Raw genomic sequence first — 16,129 nt, forward strand, 5'->3', positions numbered from 1 at the left:
GGCATTAGGTTTCTAATACTTTACAGGAGCTGCAGTGTGAACACATATTATACACATGTGACCTATAAAAGGTTGTTGGATTCTAACTTCTATCAATGATAAAGGATAATAGGACAACATCTGAGAGAAAATATATCCCATTCTGGTGCGTTCATTAGTCATTCATAGTAACTATTTGTGTTGGATATTGAAACAACCTTTGCCTACAAATAATCATATTTTGGACTGGGCAAAAAATTCAGAACTTTTAAGTAATTGCACCTTAATTTTTGTAAAGTTATGTGCATTACACCAGTGGTGGGCTGCAACTGGTTTAACAATTGGTTCTGTGAGTCCATACTTCGTGTGCACACACACGCTTCAAACGCGCACCTGTGCTTCACAGCTTTCAAAATACAGCAATTTGAAGCTCAGCTGCTTACCTTCTATGGCAGCCCTGGTAAGTAGAACAGCAGAGTCACGGAAATCAGCTGTGCCGCGTGAATCAGCTGAGTCAGAAAGAAGGAAATATAGGACAGGATAGGGTGGGGGCGGGTGGGCAGGGCCAGCTGATCGTCAGAACTACACCCAGAGGAAAGGGGAATCTAGATTAAAAAGACTGTGATTAACCAAGAGTTCATTAGCATATCTCAGGATGGTAAAACACTGTCATCCGATTTGGCCCATTTTTAATTTTCTCCTGGTAATATTTCATATCATTATGTATCTATTCTTATCATTTACAAAATCACTGATTTTGTCCATAGCTGCCTGCTGTAATTAATTGCACTCTGCTATGGATCTATTGTACTTTATGAGGTATGCACAAGGAAGCAAAATGATGCATAATGGTGTAGCACTTTGGATAACCCAAAGAATGTAAATGATTAGGAGTGTTACTTCCAATGACCAATCTCTTTGTCAACTCCAAATTTCTTTGGAAAGGATTCCTGACATTTTTCCACAGCCCAATGAGTAATGTAATTACTGTTCACCTCTTTTAGTTTTTAAGAGAAACCTTGTTGTCTCTCCTTATACAGTGATTAAGGACATCTCATAAGCAGTGCCACATCTTGCCAGTAGAAATGGAGTTTGCTAATGCTTTATTTGACATTTGAAATAATGACTTTATTTCAGTCCAATCAGTAAGTTCATAATTCTTCAATGGGCCCAAGAGGACAGCCCTGCTATAATTTTAAGAATGAAAGCTTTTCCCCACTGTATTCTAACTTCTGCATTAACTTGGACTGGCTAATCCATCATCAACATGTCTATTTTTCCTCCCAACCAGACTTCTACAGAGACACTCCAAGCATGGAAGATAGAAGATATTCCAGCTAACAATGTCCATATTTCATGGCAGATTCCACAGTATCTGTTAATATCAGCTGGGGAAGTGATGTTCTCCATTACAGGCCTTGCTTTTTCTTACTCCCAGGTACAGTTCTTAGGACTTCATACAAGGAAGACATCCTGAATCCAAAGTAAATCCTTAGTAAAGGATTTAGTAAATCCTTAGTAAATAAGAGGCCAAGGGGAAAGGTTGCAAAAGGTTATCTGCCAAAAACCAAGTCCAAAGAGATTAAATAGCAGTTTGCACCTCAGTCCAGACCTCGTTTAATCTTGGTGATCAGTGAATGAGTATGCCTGAGATTATGGTTTAGGGTAGTGTTTCTTAACTTTAGCAACTTGAAGAACTCCCAGAATTCCCCAGCCATCTTTTATAATTGCCAAGATTAAGAAGCACTGATCTAGGAATCATAATGCTCATGTCTCTGTCCAATATTTCTTTCTGTGAACAAGACTGCCCTTGCTCTTTTTTGAAGGTTGGGGCAGAGAATCCCTGGGCCAGCCATCTGGTGACTCTGCTAGCATCTTATGGGGTGGAGGAAGCAGTCTCTGTCGATCAATCTAAGTACTGCTTTTTTATAATGTCTTCATTAAAGCAACTGGAGATGCTTAATTATAACTGGTATGGCATGTTACATGCTCTAATAATACCTCCCACATGCTAAATCATATTTTATTTCATACTTCTAAAAACAAAGGATTTGAAGTTAATTGTGTATATGAAAAACGTTTCATAAAACACAGTTGTGACCCTGAGGTTAGAAATTGGTCCTGTGCATTCAATACATTTAACCATGTTAAATGTATTGTGGAAGCATGATCCTAAACCTATCTGCAATTTATTTTTAGTCTAAAACAACTGAATGGCTAGTCTAAAACAATTGAATGGCTAGTTGGGGTTAAAATAATTCCCACCTTTAGAAACAGGTAATTTGAACTACTTTCTGGAAAATTAACTCCCTTAATTTTGAGATGAATTTTCAGAGATACTCTGCAAAATTGGGACTTTTTTAGGCATCCTATCTGCACACTACTTCTGCTGACTGCCGGCTGCCTGCAATTTGGCAGTTCGAATCTCACCAGGGTCAAGGTTGACTCAACCTTCCATCCTTCCGAGGTCGGTAAAATGAAGATCCAGATTGTTGAGGGCAATATGCTGACTATGTAAACCGCTTAGAGAGGGCTGTAAAGCACTGTGAAGCAGTATATAAGTCTAAGTGCTATTGCTATTTCTCATCCTCTGACACAACACCAGGATGCTGGCGAAAAGGAGATTTAAAAAGGGACAAGGGTGAGACACTTTTTCCCAGTTCTGGGGTTACTAACCTTGTAGATTTACATTTTTTCCTGTTAAAAGAACAAAACAAATAAATACATTAAAAGACCAAATATTCTGCCACCGTATACTGCCAGTACACAGAAATAAGCAGGTACTTGGACTTACTTGCATTATGATGGGACTTACTCTGTGGAAGGCATGTGATGGTCACTGCTGGATGGAGACTAAAACATAAAGAATGGCTGCAGGTTTTGGGTCTGGCTAGTCTAAAGAAAAGAAGAATTAGGGGTGACATGACAGTAGTATTCCAGTATTTGAGGGGCTGCCACAAAGAAGAGGGGGGGTTTTCAAATTATTCTACAAAGCACCAGAGGGCAGTACAAGAAACAATGGTTAGAAACATCCAAACCCCCAAAATGCAATGCATGTGCGACCCCCGCACATGCACCCTGCCTCCCGCCTGCATGTGCGGCCCCCTGCATGCAGTCTGCCTCCTGCATGTGCATGCGGCCCCCTGCATGCACCCCACCCACATGCATGCGTGCCCCCCACATGCCCCCTGCCCCTCCGCGCATTCACGGCAGAGACCTGAAGACCAGCTGGCCGGCATCCGCATGCACAGCAGAGCTGAACTGGGGTGACGGCTTGCGTGCCATTAGAGAGGGTGCTGTGTGCCATCTCTGGCACGCGTGCTATAGGTTCACCATCACAGGTTTAGGCCTTCCCTTTCTTCCAGCTGGACTTCTGCCAATATTCACTTTATCTTTTTTCTAGCCCTTTTAGTTATTTTCTGCTCAGAGCTATCCTTTCAATTTATCTTGCCCCTAAGCACAATACAGCCACTCCTCATTGAGTAACTACTTCAGTTAGTGACTGTTTGTGGATACAACGGTAATAAATGGTAATAAACAGTTGCAAAAAAAATAATTTTCTGACTAATGTTCTTCACCCAAATGTGTTTAAATGTGCTTAAACCCGAATTTTTATGACTGACAAAAACACATGCTAGACTAAAAGTAATGCCATATTGGCCTGACTGCACAAGAAACTTTATCTGAATGAGATGAGGTGATCTTTGCAGCGTCTCTCTCAGTCATGTGGATTGCTTAGGCACCATTTTTCTGAATGACAAATTTACCAATGAGGAGTGGCTTTATAAAGCAGTATTAATTGTGTGTAAACATGGTACTTTACTGGTGTTCAGTTTTGATGTCCAAATAAGGTATTGTTTAAAAAAAAGAAGAGGGGGAGGAGATATTCTTTCTACAGATCATAAAAGATGAACACTTTGAATAAAAAAATCAAGATACGATTCAAAAATGGCAAACTATATTCTGAAGTAGAAATGAGGTCAAACAGATGAAAATTACAAATCCAGTAGGAACAATGGCCTCTTGGGATAACCTTGTATGTTCCAGGAATCAGGAGAAATATTAGCAATTGACACATTAGGTGACCTACAATTTATTACACAATTGGAAAAAACGAATCCGTGTTATGCTAAGTAATCCTGAGTAATCCTTTCAATTTAAAAAATTTAGTAATACCCAAGGCTTATAACCACGTGGCAGGAAAGATAATTGGGAGCAAGTTTTTGTTGGGCCATGTGCTCTTTCTCTAAAATGTTCCTTTAATCACAATGTTTCATTGTGCTGACATATTTGTGGATCAGTTTGTACAGATGTCAGGGGCAAAGAGGCAGGGGCAGAGTAAATGCTTTACTTATCCCATATTTGATCCAGGTATCTCCAATCTTTTTAAAAAGGATCAAAGTCAGGGGATGAGAGGAACAAACCAACTTTGCCTGAGACTATAAGAAACTGTTGCTAGTCTGAATAGTGCTGGGATAGCTAGGCCAAAAGATGGACCTGTTTTGATGCACTTGATCATTGGAAACATGTACACTTTGCAATTCTCTGGCAAGCAGAAATCAGCTTATTTACATAACAATTTAGCAATCAGGATGCCAGCAATAAATAAAATAAAGTAGCCATAAAACATTAAAACAACTTATCTTAGACATCCAGTTTTACCCTGGGACAATGAAAAAGCAAGATGAAGGATAGATTGATTCAGACGCTATGTGAGATTTCCCCAATTCTAGGATTTTTTTCAATTTCATGTATTTCCAAAGACTTTTATTGCAATTCCTATAAAGAGAATCCTCATTGGACATAAGTAGGGGAATACTGCTTAGGTGAACATTATAGGAGGAGAGAGAAACAATGTGTTGAGTCCCCAAATCCTCTTCTTCTCAGGTTGCCATATTCTGATAATGATTTGAAATGAATTCACTCACATATCTTCATCCCTCAATAACTGTAGCCTCAAACAGTGATATTCAAGGATATATAAATGAGCCATCATTCTCCTGGTTAGTATGAACAGGTCACTTAACAATATTCCAGAATGGTAGTTGTTCCCCCACTGAATCCACTGGCATATTTGGCTCCAGGAATTATTGAATGCTGAAGGGGCCACGGGCTCAGAACCACAGTGTGTTCCTCTTTGACAAAGGAGGTGGGCTAGTCCCAGGATAGTACTGAATGGGAATATTGAACATCAATTTTCCAAAAATTTAAGCATGTTTTATGCCTTCTCCTTTTCAGGCTCCTGTTAGTATGAAATCTGTGCTGCAAGCTGGCTGGTTGTTAACTGTGGCCTTTGGAAATATTATTGTGCTCATTGTTGCCCAGTCTGCACCTCTGGTACAGGTATGGCTAGCATATATTACTCAGTTCCTTGAAATACAGAAATACATTTATCACATTTTCTCCCTAGCAGCAAGAAAATATGAGTAGGCCAGGAGGTTGACCCAAGATCACTTAGTGAGTTTCATGACTGAACAAAGACGTTAACCCATTTCCCTTGGATCCACAGTTGGATTGGTACACTTCATTGTTCCTTCATGTTCTTTTCAACAATGCATTTCCTCAGTATTGACTCTTCCTACCTTTCTTACAAACTGATACATTCACATTTATACTAGCTTGATTATTTCAAGAGAGATAGCCAACATGTCAACCGGAAGTTCCTTATCTTTGTGACTGTGTTGCAAGGAATGAAAAAGATTTCCTTGCCCAAACATCTCTTCCTTCACTCAGTCTTAAAATACAGGAGCAAACACTTTGGCTATTTTACAAGGATTCTCATATAACACACTGAGTTGCAAATTAGCCAATCCTATTTTAGATGAACATGTTACATAAAACCAACTCACGAGATTAACTGTTTAATATGCTGTGTAGTTGGTGAGAACAGAGTTAGCTTTGATATAGTTTGTGCACATATCCACATATCTGACAGATCAGTATTCTAGAACATTGGCAGGTAATAGATAGAAGTGCACACAATGGAAATCAAATTCTTACAAGGATAGCCAAATTAAAATTGCCAGGCAGAAAGACTGATTGTCTACACTAAAAAGCATGATCAAGACACTTGACTTCCAAAGATACGTCATAAATGCAGAAATAACTTTGTAAGTAACTTATACTGAGAGGAAGAAAGGTATTGCAATTGTGTGACTGATTAACCTGCACTGATTAGAGGGAAAGGCCATTGAACAAATGAACAATTAAGCAGGAATGCAGATGTTACAATAGGATGCTGTTAGTGCCACTTCTCGTTGTATCCACTCTCAGAAATTCATAGTTTATAGAAAAAAAACTTAGGGCCAGGGTTGACTCTCCACCCACCCATTTTTTTCAGTTAGTACCAGTAATAATGGGTGTTTGGTAAAAAAAGAACACTTCATATAAATGAAATTAAAAATAAGAGAACACATTGATCTAGACTTCTAAGAGCCAATTTACATGTGTGTCAAGGCCCCCAAATTTCTCCTAAATTGCAGAATTAGATTCTTATACAATCATTTTCCAGCCTGTGAAAGCTCTTTTGCAGAGCGAACGCTCCATGCACACTAGATTTTTGCCCATTTCTGGATATACTGCAACCCTTCAAAGGGACAGCCACCCCAGCACGAAATTCTGTTGTCTGATGAGAACTGCTAAACTTGTTTGTATTTCTAGTTATGGCTACTATAACTGGATGCAAAAATCAAGAAAACCACTAGAGAGCAGAAAAGCTAATGCTAAAATATCTCTTTGCTGCATCTAGTGATCAACTGAATATTGGTTGCCTAAATATAACACCCTTAAACTATCCTCAAAATATCATCTATGTGATCTTTGACATTGTTTTATGTGACTTCATGTAAAAGAAACTATTATTGCCCACCTGAAATTGTTTCTCCTATTTAATAGCACATCATAACCATTTGGGAGTTACATGTGATGCAAACCAACCATAATGTGATGAATGTTTCATAGACCTGGGGAACAGAGGAGAGAGCAAAACCAGGACCTAAAATATTCCTTAGTAATTACAGCAAAAATCACAAAAATCACTTATATAATATCTAGAATTTAGTGAAACTTAATTCACTTCATATAAGTTGAGCTGGAGAAGCTTTGGCAGGCTTTCAAGGATCTGTTACATCAACCTACTAACTATAAAGATCATTCCAGAATGCCAAGTAATTTTCCCCCTAAATTTGCCAGCTCCAATGACCATCACATACAGTATTATGAGATAACAGTATCTGTATTATTTGTGTCAATTACCTGGTTTACCCAGGATCTTAAAGCATAATGTGGTTTGTTTGGCTTTCATACAAAGTGTTGTGTGAACCTAGCCGTTGCAATTTATAGTTTAGCGTGTTCTGAGAATCCAGCCAATTGTACACTTCGTTGTTGTTAGTTGCGAAGTCATGTCTGAGCCATTGCGACCTCATGGACAAACATGAATGAGTTTTTAATGTTTTTAATTTTTAAATGTTTTTATAATGATTTTTAAAAATGTATTGTGAGCCGTCCTGAGTCTTTGGAGAGGGGCGGAATATAAATTGAATTAATTAAATTAAATTCCTCCAGGCCTTCCTGTCCTCTACCATCCTCTGGAGTCACGCCATTTAAGCTCATGTCTATTGCTTCAGTGACTCCATCCAGCCACCTCGTTCTCTGTCCTCCCTTTCTACTTTTGCCCTCAATCTTTCCCAGCATTAGGTTCTTCTCCAGTGAGTCCTTCTTCCTCATTAGGTGACCAAAGTATTTGAGTTTCATCTTCAGGATCTGGCCTTCTAAAGAGCATTCAGGGTTGATCTCCTCTAGGACTGACCAGTTTGATTGCCTTACAGTCCAAAGGAAAGCACCATAGTTCAAAGGCCCCAATTTTTTAACGCTCAGCCTTTCTTATGGACCAACTTTCATTGTACACTTATTTAATAAATAATGATTTAAACAAACTCACAGTTTAATAAGTTTTATTAATAAGGTCAACAGTTAAACATGGGTGATTACATGTTAGAACATTGCTTGCTATTACTCCAGTGAATTTTGCTAAGGTATTCCAGAATATGGAAAACATAAAATTTAGCAAAATATCTTATACTTGAGCCTCATCCTAATCTTTTTCTTGTCCCAACATGAGAGTTTTCTTTTCTTTTATTTTAATTTATAAAGCAGGAATAAACAGTGCTGCTCTTAATATTCCAATCTTTTCATGTTCCGTGTCAAAGTAGTGTTCTCCAATCTCTGCCAGCACAAGCAATACTCTAAAGTCCATTTGCTATGCTTCATTTGTTGTAGGCAATGCCTTGATAGTTTGTTTCTCTGATCATTGGTTACTGCCCTCTTCAGCCATTTTGTTGCTGGACCAGAGAAATGGTGAATTATTCTTTTACCAGTCTACTGGTGAACTGGTGAAACAGCCCTTTCCTTCTTTCCTTCCTTCCTTCCTTCCTTCCTTCCTTCCTTCCTTCCTTCCTTCCTTCCTTCCTTCCTTCCTTCCTTCCTTCCTTTCTGTTTCTTTAACCCATCCACTGATAAAATGGTGGGCCTTTCTCTTTCTTTTTAAATGTCCTATCTAAATGACCTAAAAGAAGGGCAGTGCAGGAAGGATGGAAGGCTGCAATAGATGGTGTAGAGAAGGCAGGCTGCAAGAAAGAAAAGTGGGAGAAGGAAATGTGTATATGTGGGCGAGTTCTTGTTTTCATATACAGTAAATAAGACCCCTTTCAGTTTTTAATAACTGTGATCAGAAGGGACTAGGTTAGTCCTAAAAAGATGGTTAATGGCCACTTTAGGTTCTCTGAGATATGATCATCCATTATGGGTCAATTATTGTCTAAAGAGGAGCAAAGTAATTTACCTCAGTGTTTCTCCTGGGACAATTCCTTAGCTCAAGTGGTCCTTCACTGCTTTCAGGAATAGTCTTTATAGCTGAAATGCATCAGATGAAAATGAGCATGAAAAATAAGGGTTTTGCAGGGGTGAAATCCAGCAGCTTCTAACAAGTTCTGGAGAACCGGTAGCGGAAATTTTGAGTAGTTTGGAGAACCGGCAAATACCACCTCTGGCTGGCCCCAGAGTGGGGTGGGAATGGAGATTTTGCAATATCCTTCCCCTGCCACACCCACCAAGCCACGCCCACAGAACCGGTACGGGAAATTTTTGAATTTCACCCCTGGTACAGCCATTGGAGATGTGGTACTTAAGGGATAGTCTTTCAAAATATAGGCTAGCATATAGATATATATGTTCATATATGTGCATCCTCTGCTTTTAGCATCAAACTACAATTGCTGAAATGTCCTTCTAGTCAGATTTTCCATACTGCTATGATCCAAGTTAATTAATGAATTATCTCAGAACGCTAGCAGCATCAGAATCAAATAAACCTATTCTCACCGTATCAACTTGTTCTACAAAGTGTTTACTAAAACTAAACCAGTTAATAAGGACACATTTTACAGTGTAAGGAAAAGGGATTGAGCTCAATAGATTATCCTGCCAAGACATTTCATGACATTAAATGTTCTGCATGAAAGGATATTCTCAGTAATCAAGTCTGGAGAAAAGGTTCAGGAGTTGTATTGCAATTTGAATTGCAATACAACATCCTTTTGATCCCGAAAATAATCTGCTTATTTCTTTATTTTGTTGGTTTATTTATTTGTATCCTACCTTTATGATTTTTACAAATAACTCAAGGAGGCGAACATATCCAACACACCTTCCTTTTCTTATTTTCCCCACAACAACAACCCTGTGAAGTGAGAGGAGAGGCAGTGAAAATCCACATTGGAGTTATAATGCTGAAGTTAAACAGGCTTGGCTGTATAAAGTGTTTGAAGTTAAAGGAGGACTCTGACTAGCAACCCCAAATAAATTACTTTTGTTTTATAGTGCAAAAATTTAACATTACAGTATCATTTACCTTTCAATGGCTACTTCAGCTTCAACCACAACAATATACAAGCGCACAATAGATACAAACTTAAGGTAAACTGGTCTAAACTCGATTGCAGAAAATATGACTTCAGCAACAGAGTGGTCAATGCCTGGAATGCACTACCTGACTCTGTGGTTTCATCCCCAAACCCACAGAACTTTAACCTTAGACTGTCTACTGTTGACCTCATCTCATTCCTAAGAGGTCTGTAAGGAGCATGCAAAAGCGCACCAACGGGCCTACCGTCCCTGTCCTAATGTCCCTTTTTATTGGTATGCATTTCATGTATTCATAATCATGTTTATACTTTTATCTGTTATCTTATATATGCTTGCCAAACAAACAAACAAACAAATAAATAAAACATACTACAGGTATTGTTCTATATGTATAGAATTTCATTAATCATTCCGGAGATATGTGTACGTTTTCCCACAACCCAGATGCTGATTAAATCTCCCAGATAATTCGTAGGCAGACTTCCCCGTTCTACACAACTTCCATGTTCAGGCAAATGTGTCAGAACCGAAATATGTTTGCATTGTATTAACAGAATAAGAGCAGGACATAAGTGTTGTAAGCAAATAAATAATGGAAATAATGTTTTGTTTAATCTTTGTTTTTATTCCAGTGGGCTGAATTTATCCTTTTTGCCATGCTCCTTTTTATCGTCTTTGTTATTTTCTCCATCATGGGATATTTCTACATTAGCACAGACCCAGAAGAACTTGCTGATAAAGGGAATGAACATGAAACATCAAGCAATAAAAACATGATTGGCCTTGTTACCAGGAAAACAGAGCTATAAAGGGGCTGCAAATACTGGAGTTAAGTCTGAGAGGCATATTTTTTTTTTTAAATAAGATAGTGATTTTTACAGATTTCTTTCTGATGCTATGATCTCATTGGATATATGCAGAGGGAATGAGCAAACTAAATTATTGTTCCCCTGTATGTCAGCTGAATAAATGTATCCAAATTCCTGGAATGGTGCCTTCTTAAAAAGTAATTATAAAGTAGTTTTAGCTATTCTGCCTCCATCAGGCACGAAGAGTAATTTTTATAAGTTTTATATGTAAAGCACAATTGTGTCTGGCTCTCTGTCTGTCTATCTATCTATCATACTATCATCTCTCCCTCCCTCCCTCCCTCTCTCTCTCTCCCCCTATTATCTATCTATCTATCTATCTATCTATCTTTCTATCTATCTATCTATCTATCTATCTATCTACCTACCTACCCATCCCACAATTCTTCAAATTAAATAAAACTTACAATTTCACATTTACAATTAAATGTGTATATTACTATGTTGTAAATCACTATAAATCCAGTGTAGAATTGTAAGTTGAGACAATCTTTGCGAACTTTAATCCATTTTAAAATACTTTCATTACTCACTTGAAATAATGGTTTGATTTTGTATTTTTTTAATTGTAATATAAATGTGTAAATCCTTAAAGTATGATAGATTTCCCATACAGAAATTATATGAAATCGCACGCTAACTTCATGTGGGATAATTGATGTTCATCTATGTCACTTCATATCAAACTTGCTGTCACAGAGATTGTTGGATGAGATTCAGTCAATCACTGAGACAGAGTACCTCTGTATCAGAAAGGGCAGGAATTAAACAGAACAAAAATAGAATAAAATTAGATGGCTGGGGAGATCTCTAAACACAATTCTATGTATGATGGCAGAACTGATGTGAAAATTAAATACCAATGATATAGATGACTTTCGTATAAGAATGCTGGCCATTCAACATTTCTTCTTTTTGTTAGCTTCCCTATTTTTCATTCTTTTATTTTTAACATTTTTGATGGAATCCTTTTTGCAGTTCTTAGCATCCTTTGCCAATTACAAACCATTTTAAGCTTTAACTTTTCTAACATCCTCTCTAGGCAACTAAATGTACCATGCCCTGGGGATCTATCACTTATTCCATTTTCGTGATGCCTTTAATCCCCTTTCTTGCTCTCTTGATTGAATGAGGGCCACCTATATGTTTATTACATACTGCGTGAACAGACTGTCTTTCTGTTATTGTTTTGCATTCTTTGCTAGGTTGTTTCTCATTCCCAGATTCAGAACTTTTTCTCCCTGTCCCCAGTCTCTGCCTTCCTCCTCCTCCTCAGTAACCACAGAGGTCCCGTCCCATCCCATCCCAGAATGAGTAATCAGGCAATCAAAATTGGGTCTCCATTCCTCATAGCCAGGAGAGGAAGGATTGTAGAAAATGGGCTCCCTTCTACTCTTATGTCATGGGAGTGGAATAAGGTTTTAGGTAACAATAACAGAGTTGGAAGGGATCTTGGAGGTCATCTACTCCAACCCCCTGCTCACGCAGGAGATCTATACTAGGGATTTGAACCGTCGAACTGCCGACCTTTTTGATCGACAAGCTCAGCGTCTTAGCCGCTGAGCCACCTAGCCAGGTATCATAGGGACTAAAGTAGACACCCCTTCCCTCAGCAATCTCCATAGATATAAAGAATATCAGTAGCAGCTTCCTAAACCCTCAAGCTGGACGTTCCAGGGAATTACTCTGCTCCTTCTGTGTCTAGCATCAAAATATGTTCCCTTCAAATTGGAAAAAACTCTATGCAGCACAACGGACACAGACCGGTGAGATACTGGGACGATTTTAATTGAGGATGGCACCTTTAAATGAAAAACTAGCAGGCTAATATCAGCAGCTACAGGGAGGGAACCCCCAGAATCAGTTAACAGTGACTTGAAGGTCAGGGGTGAAATGCTCCCGGTTCGGATTGGATCGCCCGATCTGGTAGCGATGGCGGCAGGTGGTTCGGAGAATCTGTAGCAAAAATCCCTGCGCCCCCTCCCCCATGCCCAGCTGAGCCGCGCGATCATTAGAGGCTGTTTTTTTTTACTTTTAAAAGCATTTTTTTTCTGCAACCTCTTCGGCCGAAGAGGCTGTAGGAAAAAAAATGCCTTTAAAAGCCTCTGGCGATCCCAGCTGAGTTGCCTGATCATCAGAGGCTTTTAAAAGCATTTTTTTTCTGCAACCTCTTTAGCCGAAGAGGTTGTAGAAAAAATGCTTTTAAAAGTAAAAAAAAAAAAAAAAGTTGGCCATTACCCCCCCAAGCCACGCCCACAAAACCAGTAGTAGCAAATTTTAGATTTCACCCCTGCTTGAAGGTGCACACATATGCTATATTGGAAAGCAGTATATGCTTTCCAGTATAGCATATACTGGAAATGCAGTAGTATGAAAATGAGCCATTTTCACCAAAAGATGCGTAACAACCAAAGTAACAGTCAACCCTTTAACATTTGGGAAGTCTATACCAAAATCTAAAGACAAAGTATCCCAAGACACTGTAGGAAAAGGAAAGAACTGTAGTAACTTGGCAGTAACAACTCTGGTTATGACTGACTTCACCTGTCAGCCAGTGTGAAAAAATAAAATAAGTCGAGGTAGTCCTCGACTTATGAGCACAATTGAGCCCAACATTTCTGTGGCTAAGTGAAACAGTTGTTAAGTAAATTTTGCCCCACTTTACAACCCCTCTTGCCACAGTTGTTAAGTGAATCACCGCAGTTGTTAAGTTAGTACTACAGTTGTTAAGTGAATCTGACTTCCCCAATGATTTTGCTTGTCAGAAGGTCGTAAAAGGTGATCACATGACTCCGGGACACTGCAACCATCATACATACACATGAGTCAGTTGCCAAGCATCCGAATTTTGACCATGGGGATGCTGCAACTATTATAAGTATGAAAAACAGTCGTAAGTCACTTTTTTCAGTGCTGTTGTAACTTTGAATAGTCACTAAATGAACTATTGCAAGTCAAAGATTACCTATATTTGCTTTTACATTTGATCTGATGTGATGTCATCAATAATCTTGAAAAAAAAGATGTATGCATATTTAAGCCTTGCTTTTAATGCATTAAGACTGGCTGTCCTTGACGTCTTCAGCCTTCTTTCACATTCTTTTTTAATTTGAGGAGGGGCTGCTGCTGGCTTACAAATGGACGGTCCATCTCTTCTGCTTCTACATTGTTCTGCAAATGTCCCTCCAGATTCCCAGGCTCAAAAAATTCCCTCAAATCTCTGACTATTTTAACCACATGTTCTCTGCCAACTTCATTCCCTTGGCTTTCTAAGGAGGTGCAGATTCCTGATGTAACATATAATTTTTCTCTGTTTTTTTTGCCTGCGTTTCTTTTCAGCACAAAAAGTTCATCCTTCAGTTGTAATATGTTGGAAGATATTCACTAAATCTCTGTCATATCTATATGTCATACTTTTCTTCCTATATCAAGTTCAAATTCATTTTGTTTATTTCCCATTCTCCGAACATTAGTATACAGACAGTAAAGGTGAGGAACTTTATTAGCCAATTTTCTTCCTGATTTTTTTTTTACCGAGTAATTTAATAGGCCTCATTAAAGCAACACTCTTTCTACAGTTCACAAGTCATTATTTGAGGTCCTTGCTTCAGGGTTTTCAGCTCCAACTCCCTCAGGATTAATATTGAAGCCTTCCTATTAAAGCTCACCATCTTTCGACTGAATACATTTTAACCAGATCTATAAATTATTGTTCAATCAGGGCATGTTATGAGTTGGGGCATAAAAGTTCCAAAGATTTTCAATTCTTCAGGCTGAGAAGAGAGCAGATAAGAGTATAAATGGATTCTTTCTGCTCTTAGAGTTAATTAGGAATGTATCTTTTTTCTGTACAAAACCTACAAGTGCAGCTTTTAGTGGTGCTTCGGTATAACTGTCAAAGTTTTCCTTGTGTACAATGGTAATCCTGTAATTATCAGTTCAACTATAATATGTATCATTGATGAGTAAAAGGCTTTTTTTTCTTTTTTACATCTTTGTGGTTCAAAAATGCATGGTTTGGTCTACATCAGGTATGACTGATTGTCTAATGAGAAATCGCATGAAAATGAGAGAGAGAACAAGATAATAGAGAACAGGACTTGTGGAAAATCACCCAGTGCGAATTGTATTCTCTGCTTTAGTTCATTTGGAACAGTTTGACTCAGAGGTGGGATTCAGCAGGTTCTGACCAGTTCTGGAGAACCGGTAGCGGAAATTTTGAGTAGTTCGGAGAAACGGTAAATACCACCTCTGACTGGCCCTGCCCCCATCTATTCTCTGCCTCCCGAGTCCCAGCTGATCGGGAGGAAATGGGGAATTTGCAGTAACCTTCCCTTGCTACACCCACCAAGCCATGCCCACCAAGCCATGCCATGCCCTCCAAGCCACGCCCACAGAAGTGGTAGTAAAAATTTTTGAATCCTACTACTGGTTTGACTCCAAAGTAGTTTATTCTAAATAAAGCTAAAAAAACCTGTAATCCTCTAAATGTTCCTGAATGGGAATTCTTCTTGTTGTTGGGGCTACTGGGAATTGGAGTTCTCCACTATCTGGAAAAGTATATAATTCCAGCCCTTTGGTAGAGCCAGTGCTTCTCATATAATCTCCCTGCCCCAAATATTTTATTTATTTATTTTAGTTTTTTTTAAATCCCTATTTTATTTTTGTAAATAACTCAAGTCAGTGAACATACCGGATAGGGTTGCCAGGTGTCCACTATTTGAGCGGACAGTCCACTTTTTTCACATTATGTTCACTATTTTTTTTCACAAAATAGTGGACATTTTTTTTATTCAAAAGCTTTATGATGAAATGGTACGTAATGTAAAGCTGTACAGTCTAAGAGAATAAGGATAGGAGAATCGCGTTTTGTCTTTTTTTTCATAAGTTAGAATGAGGCGAAGATCGAATATCCATTGAACTCAATTCTCCGAAAAAATTAATGATGAGATTAAAATAAAAATATATTATAAAATTATGTACAGTTCACATTTTTAAAATGTATTGTAGCTTGTGTCGACTGACCTAAAATGGCGTGTTAAAATGTTTGTAAGAAAATATATAATTTAATTGTAAATTTTTTTTATTTTTTTACTACTTAACCCCCCCCCCGCTTGTCCGCTATTTTTTGGAAGCAGACCTGGCAACCCTACATACCTAACACTCTTTCCTCCTCCTATTTTCCTCATGACAACAACTTGTGAGCTGAGTTGAGCTGAGAGAGAGTGACTGGCCCAAGGTCACCCAGCCGGCTTTCATTCTTAATCTTAATCTGAATTCAGTTTCCTGGCTTCTAGGCTGATGCCTTAACCAGTAAAACTAAACAGGCTCTGTATTTTTTAAAAACTTGGCCCTCAACT

At 38.4% G+C, this 16,129-nt stretch overlaps 1 protein-coding gene across 2 annotated transcripts in view; it reads left to right on the plus strand.

Moving 5' to 3' along the window:
* SLC15A2 (solute carrier family 15 member 2) overlaps nucleotides 1–11,189 on the plus strand; it is a 96,455-nt gene extending 85,266 nt beyond the window's left edge. For both annotated transcript variants that reach the window (XM_034422717.3, XM_087883813.1), the window contains 3 exons: nucleotides 1,271–1,417; nucleotides 5,218–5,322; nucleotides 10,533–11,189. In XM_034422717.3, coding sequence (XP_034278608.2) covers nucleotides 1,271–1,417; nucleotides 5,218–5,322; nucleotides 10,533–10,709 — 429 coding nt within the window. In that variant the 3' untranslated portion in view covers nucleotides 10,710–11,189. The remainder of the gene's footprint in view (nucleotides 1–1,270; nucleotides 1,418–5,217; nucleotides 5,323–10,532) is intronic.
* The last annotated feature ends 4,940 nt before the right edge of the window (nucleotides 11,190–16,129 follow it).

This window comes from Pantherophis guttatus, chromosome 1 (assembly GCF_059756535.1).
Source record: "Pantherophis guttatus breed Tessera chromosome 1, ASM5975653v1, whole genome shotgun sequence".
Classification (NCBI taxonomy): domain Eukaryota; kingdom Metazoa; phylum Chordata; class Lepidosauria; order Squamata; family Colubridae; genus Pantherophis; species Pantherophis guttatus.